The 13,265-nt window shown below is 37.3% G+C and overlaps 1 protein-coding gene and 1 pseudogene across 1 annotated transcript; both read left to right on the top strand.

The window, feature by feature from the left end:
• The first annotated feature begins 6,648 nt into the window (after window positions 1-6,648).
• Window positions 6,649-9,477, top strand: LOC120173427 (probable receptor-like protein kinase At2g23200). Its single transcript, XM_039180610.1, has one exon. The coding sequence runs from the start codon at window positions 6,788-6,790 to the stop codon at window positions 9,341-9,343; it is 2,556 nt and encodes an 851-aa protein (XP_039036541.1). The 5' UTR covers window positions 6,649-6,787; the 3' UTR covers window positions 9,344-9,477.
• A 304-nt stretch (window positions 9,478-9,781) lies between these two features.
• LOC120173401 lies at window positions 9,782-12,474 on the top strand (annotated as a pseudogene).
• The last annotated feature ends 791 nt before the right edge of the window (window positions 12,475-13,265 follow it).

Genomic DNA, 13,265 nt, shown 5'->3' with positions numbered 1-13,265 from the left:
AACTCGGATTCTGTCAAGAAATATATGCTTAAGAGAAAAGAAGAAATAGAAAAAAAAGAAAAAAGAAAAAAGAAAGAAAAGAAGAAGAAAAAGAAAGGGGGGGTCAAGATGAAAACCCGCAAAGGGCATCTTGTAACCAAAGGAAGGATTTGAGTTGAAAACCTGAAAAGGCGGCTCAAATACAGGTTGATATTAGGCATCTGGCAATTAAACCCTCTTAAGATTTTGACAGTTTGGAAGAAACTTCACATCTACAAGCATTTCAACAACGTTGAGATCTTCCAGACAAAAGCTTACATCATTACTCTAAATTGTGTCAACTTGATTAATTTAGAAATACTTATGCTTATAATTTGTTGAGACATTTGAATTTTTATGCTTGCCATAATTTGAATACAATTCTATCTATTTCAAGTTCAATTTATTTGAGATTAATTTATTTTGGAAATTCAATTTATTCTTTTCTATTGAATTAACATAATTTTGAAATAATTTAAAGATTTCTGAATATCACTTTATGTTAATACTTTTAAATACATGGAATACAAAGTAGGCAAATCATCACTAGCTTAAAGCCATGAACATCAAGATTGTTACAAGTGGTGCTACCGACAACAAGGTCGAATCCGCCAAATCTACTCATCAATTACTCCAACTGATCACCATTCAGTTCTTGCACATCTGTTTTCAAAGATATACTAAGACAGTAGAAGGTGATCTTTGCAGCACTGATTCCAGCAAAAAGAAACAAGACATAGATATCACTGGAAAATATGTCTCTATACGGATCCTTGTGTATGGTTTTTAAGGAAACCTAGAAGCATTTCCACCTCATCAGGTTCAAGTGGAACAACTTTATTCCTTCCAACCCATACTAGATTCCATTTTCAGCACTCATCAAGAACATACTTCTGGACACTCGAAAGTGGCTCTTTTTCATAAGCTTCAAGAACCTTACAGATCCTTTCTGTCAATTTGGCACTCTTGTACTATTTATAACAGTTCAACTTTGTTCTGGATTCCAAGAAAGCCATCATTCTTTGTCAATGGAAAAGCATCAGCACATGGATGAAGCAGAATAAGAAGATCTGTTCTTAATTGGCAGAATATTTTTTTTTTCCAGTGTAATAGCATGGAAATGCTTCGAATCTACAATTCTGGCTCTACATCAATAGCATAGTGATATCCTAGTCCAAACAATTAAATGAAAGATGATTGTGTTCATAGCATCTTCTGGAAGTGTTCTTTGAGTTATCTGATCTGGTTAGACAGAACAAGCATTGAGTTTAGAAGATAAATTTGCCAATAGCATCTTCTGGAAGTGTTCTTTGAGTTATCTGATCTGATACAGAATCAAGCATGAGTTTAGAAGATAATTTGCCAATAGCATCTCTGGAAGTGTTCTTTGAGTTATGATCTGATTGGACAGAATCAAGCATTGAGTTTAGAAGATAAATTTGCCAATAGCATCTTCTGGAAGTGTTCTTTGAGTTATCTGATCTGATTGGACAGAATCAAGCATTGAATTTGGAAGATGAATTTGCCAATAGCATCTTCTGGAAGTGTTCTTTGAGTTATCTGATCTGATTGGACAGAATCAAGCATTGAATTTGGAAGATGAATTTGCCAATAACATCTTCTGGAAGTGTTCTTTGAGTTATCTGATCTGATTGGACAGAATCAAGCATTGAGTTTAGAAGATAAATTTGCCAATAGCATCTTCTGGAAGTGTTCTTTGAGTTATCTGATTTGGTTGGACAGAACAATCATTGAGTTTAGAAGATGAATTTGCCAATAGCATCTTCTGGAAGTGTTCTTTGAGTTATCTGGTTTGGTATGAACCCAAAAAACCAATCATTGAATTTGGAAGATGAATTTGCTCATAGTAAAAATAAGGATACTCAATAGCATCTTCTGGAAGTGTTCTTTGAGTTATTTGATCTGGTAAGAACTACAGAACCAATCATTGGAATTAAAAGATGAACTGCATGATTATCTTCATTAAGAAGCTTCTTTTCAAGCTTCCTCTGCTTCTTCCTTTTCCACAAATCATAGCCCAAGTTTCGCCTTTTCTTGTAATTGGGATCATTGCATAATGGCTTCCCATCTTTTACCGGAAGAAATGTGTCGGCAGCCTTAGCCATTTGAGCAGCACATATAAAATTTGTCAAGTATAACAGTTTATTCTCCTCATCAGAATCAGAATTCAAGATTTCACGGTATTAAAAGAACTATCGATATTTGTGAAATCATCTTGAAAGGTCATTTCATAATCAGATGAGTTGTTATCAGAATCAACATGTCACATGCAGGCAAGCTTTTCAGGAGCCTATACTATTGAGTTTTATTCTCAAGAGATTTTATGACAATTATATCTACATTTGTCAAAGATGATAGATTCTCTGATATGAAGAAGAAAGATTTATTGGGTTTCTACAACTGAAGAAATATTCAGTTCACCAATCTGAAATCAAATAACTTAACAATCATGCATCATATTTAGGCATTTGCAAAAATAGGTGCATTTTCATTCATTCTCATCCATGTTGAATTCTGACAAGAATTTCAAAGATTTTAGCAAAGATTTAAATCCATTATTCAATGGATCAACTTTTCCAGTTCGAGTTCATAATGAGAAGAACTCATCTGAAGAAGGAAGAAGAAGTTCATAATGAGAAGAACTTGTTCAACTTTTTGTTCAAATCCATCACTTGATGGATAAATTTTTCCAGAGAAAGTTCATAATGAGAAGAACTCATCTGAAGAAGGAAGAAGAAGTTCATAATGAGAAGAATTTGTTCAACCTTTTACCTGAATCCATCATTTAATGGATCATCTTTTCCAGTTCGAGTTCATAATGAGAAGAACTCATCTGAAGAAGGAAGAAGAAGTTCATAATGAGAAGAATTTGTTCAACCTTTTATATGAATCCATCATTTAATGGATCAGCTTTTCCAGAGAAAGTTCATAATGAGAAGAATTCATCTGAAGAAGGAAGAAGAAGTTCATAATGAGAAGAATTTGTTCAACCTTTTATATGAATCCATCATTTAATGGATCAGCTTTTCCAGAGAAAGTTCATAATGAGAAGAACTCATCTGAAGAAGGAAGAAGAAGTTCATAATGAGAAGAATTTGTTCAACCTTTTATATGAATCCATCATTTAATGGATCAGCTTTTCCAGAGAAAGTTCATAATGAGAAGAACTCATCTGAAGAAGGAAGAAGTTCATAATGAGAAGAATTTGTTCAACCTTTTACCTGAATTCATCAATTGATGGATTATTTTCCGAGAAGTTCATAATGAGAAGAACTCATCTGAAGAAGAAAGAAGAAGTTCATAATAAGAAGAACTTGTTCAACTTTTGCATATTCTATCACAGAAGGAGATAGATTAACATCAGCCTTTCTAGAGAAAGTTCATAATGAGAAGAACTCATTAAGCTTATTCAACCTTTTTAATGACTCTATCACAGAAAGAAGGTCAGCATCATCCCAGCAAAAGTTCATAATGAGAAGAACTCATCTATAGAGAGAGAAGAATTTATTCAATATCTCCATTATGATCAAGTGAAGCCAAATGGATAAAAATTTATTATCTTTTCATCTTGCCCTTCTTGTTAACACAGAATGAGCAAAGAGGGGCAGCTGAAGATACTAATTTTTTACCCATCATTATTATTATTATTATTATTATTATTATTATTATCATTATATTATATATTATCATTATTATTATTATATCATTATTATATTATTATTATTAATATATTAAATATATAAATATTATTAAAAAAAAATAAGGCCCAATTACAACTGGATCGGCCCAGTTACAAACCAACCGGTCCAGATCAAACCAGAAACCCTAAATATGGGTTTCCAGTTAGGGTTTCCTAACCCTAATTTAACCAGTCGCCTCAGCTCACAACCGTTGGATCTGGCAAGATCCAACGGTCCAGATTGCCCCAGATGGAAACCTAGGGTCTGATACCCTAGGACACGCGGCCGCCGTATCTCCCGCCTCCGCCGCTGCCACGTCCCAACCGAAGACTCCAGAAGATAGAATACCAGCTGTCCACGCCATGGCTACTCGTGAGTCACCACTGGTAGTCCGGTGACTCACCGAGACCCCATCTTCGGACCGGTCCGACGGCTACAACGGTGGCTATAAAAGCCACCACCGAACCTGAAAAAAAAAAAAAAGGAAGAGACAAAAACAGGAGAGACACAGAGACAGAAAAAAAGGAAAGAAAAAGAAACAACAGAAACAGAGAGAGATACAAAAACTACCAACGATCCCAGTCCACAACAACACAACAAAACAAAAACAGAAGGAAAAGAGAGGAGAGAAGCTTACCAAAGAAGCCTTGACCATCGCCGGAACGCTAAACATCGCCGGAGAACCGAAAATACCGAAGGTATTTTCATAGATTTACTCCGATAGGAGTCTTTTTGGGGAAACAAAGGTCGGATTCGGTCTTAGGGTGTTTAGATCTACGTTTTGGTAAATTTAGGGAATTTCCGACCACCGGAGGCGGTGGTCGGCGGCAGAATTCGCGGCAGACGGCTGCCGGATTCCCTCCGGTGAGGGAATCTAGAGAGGCCAGAGAGAATTCTGGCTCTCTCTCTGCTTGAGAGAGAAAAAAAAAGGAAATGAAATAGCTGGCCCGAAGGGCCAGCCGATTTGGACTTTTATAGTCCTTCCCGAACGACGTCGTTTCGGGAAGGACTATGCGCGTAATTTAAAATAGTTAAACCCCGTCCGCAGTCCTCCGAACTTGTAAACTTTATATTTTAGTCACTAAATTAAATTTATATTTTTAATTCAGTCTTCGAATTTGAATTTCTTTTATTTTAGTCCTTCATATTAAAATAATATATTTAGGATAATTACAGATTTAATCCCTTAATTTTAATAAGTAATATTTTGATCCCTAGTTTATTTTTTAATTTATTTGATTCTAATATCCTAGTTTTAGATAATTTATTTTAGTCACCAAATAAATAAAATAAGGAAATAACATATTTAATCCCTATAATTTGATTAATTATGAATTAGATTTTTAATTTTATTTTTATTGTAATTTAATCAGTTATTTTATATGTTTTCATTTATTTATTGTTTTAAATATATTGTTTTAGTAGTATTTTTTATTGTTAAATTTTTATTCAGAAATATATAAATAAAATTTTTAAATTTTATTTTATCGAAGAAAAGGACAGTCTTAATACAACTGGATGTCCTATTCTGATATTTTAAAATAAAAATATTATTTAAATTATTTTATCAATATCAAAGAAAGAGTTGTCTTAAGGCACCTAGAATTCTTTTCTGATTTTTAAATAAATAAATATTTTTTTAATTTTGAAATAATAGAATTATAAATTAATATATTTTGACTTTTTAAAATTTAATAATAGACAATTTATAATTAAAAAAGTACCAATTTTGGGCGTTGTAGGGGTGCTAATCCTTCCCTAAACGTAACCGACCACGAATCCCTTTTTATTATTAAAAAGAACGAATTTTTGGTTATAAACGCAGATCAGTTCATCTTTTAACTGATGTTTTCTTAAAAACTCTGTTAAAAGATAATTTTTAGGTATTCGACCTACCTAACCTAAAAGGCCGATGGCGACTCCCAAATTATTTTCAAAACCATTTATTCACATCAATTTTCCCGTCAAACAAATAAATTCGTGCCCGGACGAAAACCGGTTACGACACCGTGTTTGAGCACAAACAAATCAAAAATATAAACGGTAATGTCAAATGATTTATAGGGATATTTGAACCTATATCATTTTATAATTATCTCATGTTAATAAAATAAATAAATTAAAATATATCGTATTAAAGAAGGGAAAAAACTACCTCTAGACTCCAATTAAAACAAAACAACCGAGTAGAAAAGAAGAAAATAAAAAGCTGGTGCACATGCTTATGTGGACGTCACTTTCATGATGCAAAACCGTCCTTATTTTATCACCTCACAGTCCCACCACCACCACCACAACCACAACTGATGCAATATATTCCATTAACCCCCATCGGCAACCACAGTTTTCCTATTTAATCCAACACCGGTACAGTCTGGTATGGCCCAAACGTTTGGTAAAAGTTTTAGCAAGTATTTATATCCAATAATCATCCGAGTTTGAACAGTAAGTGTGGGAAACCAAACGAGTAACCTAACCTACGCTTGTTGTGCTTTGCGAGGGGATTGAGGATTTGCCATATGAACCATTCAATGCAACTTTCCACTAATGGGTTAAAAATTTGGGACTTATAGTGTCCTTTGGAACTAGATAAGCTTCATAAACAGTTATCCGATCGTTTAGCAAAATAATATACCTTGCAAAAGTCACGCAAACACTTGGTGTTGACACTTTACGAAATAAATTTCGACAAATGATTAAAATATTACCAACTAAATGCAATGAAGTGCTAAAATCAAATGGCGCAAGAAATACAAGAAGTCATTGTTTAAAAACGACAAGAAACCATCAACCCCCTCGTGATTAATAAAGAAAGACGTTAACTGCTGAACAAGGAAAAGTCAGAAACGGTAGGAACGAGTGTCTGGCCGTGAACAGACTTGAATAGATATTTCCTCTGCACTAAAGTATTTGGCTTGGCAATTAAGAGGACCTGTTTTTTTTTTATCTTTTCAAATGAAATGTAGCCCTATAGAACATGAATCATAGTCAGTTCGTCAACCAAAGTCTTCCTCTATAACCATTATTTTCCTTCACCAAACCTTGTTCACAGCCGCCCTCGGATTGCAATGGAAAATCTGCTGATTCTTACCTTTGTTTCTGTGCCTTTGTTTCTTCTTCAATTATACCCCGTTTTGGTTCTCTCAGAACCCTATGTTTTCCCAGAAAAATACTTCATCAACTGTGGGTCGGATTCTCCCGAGACACAACTAGGAGTTAAAAAATTTGTGGGTGACAAAAACCCAAACTCCTTCTCTGTTGCCAGTGGCAAACCGATCACAGACACAACCCGGCAGTCATCATCAACCCAGGTTCTTTATCAAACGGCAAGGTTCTCAAGCGATCCTTTTTCCTATGAACTCGACGACATCGTTGACAAAGGCCTACACGTCGTACGCCTCCATTTCTTTCCTTTCGCTCAACTAGGGGATGCCTTGTTTAACGTTACAGCTTCAAGTAAGTCTCTGTTATCCAATTTCAGTGTCAGAAACACTACTTCTTTCCCTGTGATTAAGGATTTCTTTGTGCCAATAAGTTCATCCAAGTTCAAAGTCCATTTCATCCCTTCAAACCAATCATCTTTGGCCTTTGTGAACGCCATAGAAGTTTTCCTTGTTCCAAATCCCAAGGATAATCCAACTCATCTCAGTCCTGCAGGAAGATTGGGTCTTTACCGGGGTTTGCCCTCTCAGTTGCTTAGAACAGTTCATAGAGTAGCTTTTGGCCAACCCCAATCCATTACTGACCCAGAGGTAGTTGCATCAGAATGGGTAGCCGATAGTGACTACATGGTTGTTGGAAATTGGGCAACAAATTGCTCTTATCAAACGAATATTAGACTACGCTATGATGAACAATTTCCAGCAGACAGTGAACACTATAATGCAGCCTCTCAAAACTCTATACCAGATGGTGTCTATAGAACTTGCAAAGAAGTAAGACTAAATGATAGTCAGACGTCGAATACTCGCAACATTACTTGGCATTTCAATGTCAGTAAGAATGCACAGCATTTTGTTCGAGTCCATTTCTGTGACATTATTAGTACATCAGCCAACGTTGTCCAATTCGGTCTCTTTATATTCAATAACTTCACCCAACAAATTGATCCTTACCTATATACTGTCAACACGGCCGTTCCATTCTATTTGGATTTTGTGGTTGACTCGGGTGAATCTGATTTCATTAGTGTTGGCGTGGTTGCTTGGGCTAACTCCACCGTGGATAAGTTTGCTTACCTGAATGGACTCGAGATCATGGAGTTCATCACTGAACCAGGTCAGGAACCAGAGATTAGTGGGCCAAAACGGAAGACTTCAGTGTATATCATAGTTGGTTCTGTCGCTGGGTTTGTTGTTATCTGTTGTACTTTGTTGGTGGCTTTCTTGTTATTTAAGAAACGAAGAAAAGCTAAAGCTTTGGAACCAATGGCTTCATACGGCACCCTTCCTTTCGGAGGAGCAAGCCCTTATATCGGAGTAAGCTCGAAATCTGGCAATCCCCCTCCTGTTCCGAACTTAAACCTGAAGCTAAAGATGCCTTTTGCTGAAATATTAGAGGCAACAAAAAACTTCGATGCTAAGTTCTTGATTGGGGAAGGAGGCTTTGGGAAAGTCTATAAAGGGATTCTACGAAATGGTCTCCAAGTTGCAGTCAAAAGAAGTGAGTCCAAACATGGTCAGGGTCTTCCAGAATTCCAAACGGAAGTCATAATTCTGTCCAAGATTCGACATCGCCATCTCGTGTCCCTGGTTGGATATTGCGATGAAGGGTCTGAGATGATACTGGTTTATGAATTCATGGAGAAAGGGACTCTCAGGGATCATCTTTACAAGTTGCGAGGGAATCCTGAGAAACCATCTTCGTTATCTTTATTGACATGGAGGCAAAGGCTCGAAATTTGTATAGGTGCTGCAAAGGGTCTTCATTATCTTCACACCGGTTCGGATGGAGGAATCATTCACCGTGATGTCAAGTCCACAAACATCTTGCTTGATGAAGAATATGTAGCAAAAGTCGCAGATTTTGGACTTTCGAAATCCGGCCTTCTCGATCCAGATGGGTTTAGCACCGGCATCAAGGGCAGCTTCGGGTATCTTGATCCAGAGTATTTTAGATGCCTGCAGTTTACTGAAAAATCCGATGTTTATTCTTTCGGTGTTGTACTCCTTGAAGTGCTCTGCGCTAGACCAGCTATCATTAACGCGCACAGGAAGGAGGAGATAAACTTAGCCGAGTGGGGAATGATTTGGTTAAACAAGGGGGAACTCGAAAAGATCATTGATCCTGCAATGACTTCCCAGATCAATCCTAATTCATTGAGAAAATTCAGTGAAATAGTTGAGAAATGCCTGAGGCCAACTGGAGCCAGCAGGCCAACAATGCTAGACATCTGCTGGGACTTGGAATACACATTACAGTTACAGCAAACTGCGGTGCACCGAGAACCGCACGAGGACAGCGCCATCGATTCTTCTTTCAACATGTCATCGAGACCTTTTCAGCTATTGCCTTCGAACAACTACCCGATCGAGAAAGCTGATGTGCCCATGGAAAGAGATGATGGTTCAGAAACAACAGAAAGTGGTGTATTCTCCCAGCTGAAGATTGATGATGGCAGATAGTCTAATTCGGCTGGTAATTTGTCTTCTTAGTCATTATCACTGTACTGATGTATGAATCTATCTTCTGCTGTCTAAAAAATTGTGTCTTATAAGTGTATTCATTCGGTGAAGATATTGTCGTATATATTAGCCATGTAATCTGGATATTCTGAAGATAATTTATTTAATTTCGATGTCCATGCAAATAATAGAACATGAATACTAAACGAATTCAAATTTTAAAAAAGATTTATTAATTTAAATTCAAATATTATAAAAATTACATAAAAATCCCACCCCGTCTGTCGATACAAAGTCATATATATCCACCAAAATGCACTTTAAATTATCTTGGACGCTTCCTAGATATTTTTGATAAACTGAATGTATTTTCTAAAGTTAAATTGACAACTCCATGCAAAACTGCTTAGAATTTTCTCAGAGCCTGTTTTAGTTCATAAGTCTACAGTCTCCTTATGTTGACTTGTCTTCAACCTTTCAATTAATCATTGTGGTTCACATAATGTCATTAGACTGAGTGAAAGAGAATTTTCTGCAAAAATACTGCAAATCAATGGAGGATAAGCTTCATCAACCTTTAATTCTTCTTCTTTTTCTAGTCTTCTTCTCATCATTTCAACTACCCTCTTCAGCATACACTCTTCCAGACAAGTATTTCATCCACTGTGGATCCAACATCAACTTAAACATTGCTTCTCGGACTTATGTTGGTAACATGAATTCTAGGCTTGTCTCCTTTACCAAACAGAAGAGTTTTGTCTTTGACAACAAGCAGGCAACAGCGACACCATCAGATCTATATTGAACGGTAAGAATTTTCGGGCAGAAGTCTTCGTACATGCTTCGAATCGACGGTAATGGTTCTTGGTACGTCTTCATTTCTTCAGTTCGATGAGTCTCTCCGCTGCTGTTTCTGATGTTTCAGCTTCTGGTTTCGTGCTCATACATAATTTCACAGTCCAAAACAGTAACAACACTGCTGTAACAAAAGAATTCATTTTAACCATTCCTATAGGCGACTTTTCAATCAACTTTCTACCTCAAGGATCTTCTTTCGCCTACCTAAACGCGATCGAGGTCTTTCCGGCTCCTCCGGACTTCATTAATGATGAAGCTAGCAATGGTATCAAAGGTATTCTCTCTCAAGCTCTGCATACAATTCATAGGATTAATGTCGGAGGCCCTACTCTTACACCGCAAAACGACACTTTATTGAGAACATGGCTTCCCGATGATGGTTATCTCTATAATGCCCTCACTGCAAAGAACAAACAAGGTTTAACATGTCAACTTAATTATTTGGCACCGTTTGACAAATTTTATTGCACCGGCTCCTGTATATATGACTGCCAAAGAGATGAATATAGATACTAGTTGACGATCAAACAACTTCATTGTAGCATGGTCCTATGATGTAACTCGGAATGCCCGGTAATTGGTTCGGGTTCACTTTTGTGACATTGTTGTTAGTCGTTCACTAACTTCCAGTTTCTGCTCTATATAGATAGCTACTTGAGACAGAAAATCAATCCTTATAACATAACGGGGCAATTGGGAACTCCATTTTATGTCGACTTTGTGGTTCATTCTGATGATTCAGGATTCATGAACATCTCCATCGGGCCTGATAGTAGTTCTTTGATGCAAACAGCTGTTCTAAATGGGGTTGAGATAATGGAAATGATGGGATTATATGACCTTGTTACTGTTAGTGTTAAGCCGAAACAGATGTCTGTCTTTGTTATCGTCGGTCTGGTCCTTGGAGGACTAGTTCTTGTCTGCACCTTTGGAGGTCTGTTGTGTATTAGATCAAAATGCAGGAAGTCGAAATCCGTTGAAACTCCTGAGTGGCAACCATTAACTGCCTATAAAGGGAGCACTCACAGTAACTCCACAGTCAAAACTAAGCAGAGAGAGCACCACCAATGCCTCACCTGTCCCTGATTTGAATCTGGGTTTGAAGATACCATTGTTTGAGATTCAGTTAGCCGCGAGCAACTTTGATACGAAGTTGCTGATTGGTAAGGGTGGATTCGGTGATGTCTACCGAGGAACTCTTAGAACTGGCATCTAAGTGGCTGTGAAACGAACAAAGCCAGGGTCAGGTTCTTCATCTCCATCTCGTTTCCTTGATCGGATATTGTGACGAAATGTCTGAGATGATCCTGGTGTATGAGTTCATGGAAAAAGGAACTCTTAAGGGAACACCTATACAACTCAGAACTGCCATGCTTACCTTGGAAGCAAAGGCTTGAAATTTGCATTGGTCCCACAAGGGGACTTAATTACCTTCACAAAGGTGCAACTGAAGGCATCATTCACCGTGATGTCAAATCGACAAACATCTTGCTTGATGAGAACCTTGTGGCGAAGTAGCCGACTTTGGCCTTTCAAGATTAGGTGGTCCTGATCAATCCCTGTTAGCACAGATGTTAAAGGAACTTTCGTTATCTCGATCCAATTTCAGGACACAACAGCTGACCGAAAAATCCAATGTTTTATTCGTTCGGTGTGGTTCTTCTCAAGGTGCTGTGTGCAAGGCCAGCTATCGATCCTACACTTCCAAGAGACCAAGTCAGCCTGGCCGAATGGGGACTGCTATGCAAGAAAAAAGAACTGTTAGAGCAGATTATCGATCCCTTCATTAAACTTCAGATATATCCCAACTCATTAAGGAAATTTCCAGATATAGTGTAGAAATGCCTGGAAGAAGATGCTGCTGATAGGCCTACCATGAGTTATGTGGCATGGGACTTGGAGTATGTTTTTCAGCTTCAGCAAACTGCAGTTGCACAACAGCCACAAGAGGACAGCATATCCAATGTTTCCTCCATGTTCCTGGTATCCGGTGTCCAGCGTTTGCCTTCAATGACTGCTCAGTTTCACAGCTATGGTACGTCCATTATAAGGGAGGATGACTCTGATTCAGTCCCATCAGCAAGTGAAGCTTTCTCACATTTAAGAATCGATGATGCCAGGTAAACCAATCGGGTTACAAGCCACCTCTTTGCCAGTTTAATGTACCTCAAGTATTATCTGAAATCAAATTTCCAGTTCTCTATTAATGTTTGAACTAGTTGAGTTCATAGATTTACCGGATACCAGCTAGTTGAATTGTACTACAAGAGCTTGTTTCTGAGATATAAAGGGAAACATTTAAAATCTTATGAATATTCATATGCCTCTGTAGGCCTAACGTACCATTTTTACTCGTTCTTCTTACCTTACCAAAGTGAAAAAAGAGAAGGCATTATGATGGAAGAGATAACTTGTGTCGCAAGACAGTATTCCTGGATTTATGAAACTAGGAAGGATGCATCCTGGATAGAGCATCCCCAGCTAACAGTTATCAGCCTTCTTCAGGGAAAAGAATCCCGGATCACGAAAATCCGGAAATAGGTGATCGGTCAAAACAAAGAGTGTTTTTGCAGCGCTTATACCAATCACTCGGTTTAAGATCGAATCTGATTCATTATGCTTTACTTCGTTTACAATGCAAACGCACCACAAATCATGTGGCTCTGATATTTGTTAGTAATTTACAGAGAATATAAGAAACACAGCCTGTTTCGAAGTTGGAAAGGAAACAACAAAGCCAAAAACACAAGAAAAATAGTGTTTGCAACTTATAAAATACTCTATAATTCGGGAAAAATAATAATCTCTTTTTAACATGAAATATACATCCTAAGAAACCGTAACAATTTTGAGACATTTGCAATGACATCTACCAGACAGAATCAATAAATCTTCTAAAACTGTACCCATAAATACAGAGCTTATAACATATACCACACCCCTCACCAATTACAAACCAGAAGACCTGGGAAAAAAATGAAGATGAATCTGTAGGATAAATCACTAATGACCAGGGCCTTTTCTACTAGGTCCAGCAGCCATATCAGCCACCACTAGCCTCCAA

This window comes from Hibiscus syriacus, unplaced genomic scaffold (assembly GCF_006381635.1).
Source record: "Hibiscus syriacus cultivar Baekdansim isolate YM2019G1 unplaced genomic scaffold, ASM638163v2 tig00111947_pilon, whole genome shotgun sequence".
In the NCBI taxonomy this organism is placed as follows: Eukaryota; Viridiplantae; Streptophyta; class Magnoliopsida; order Malvales; family Malvaceae; genus Hibiscus; species Hibiscus syriacus.
Note: the sequence above shows the minus strand (reverse complement) of the source record. Positions and strands in the feature narration are given on the sequence as shown.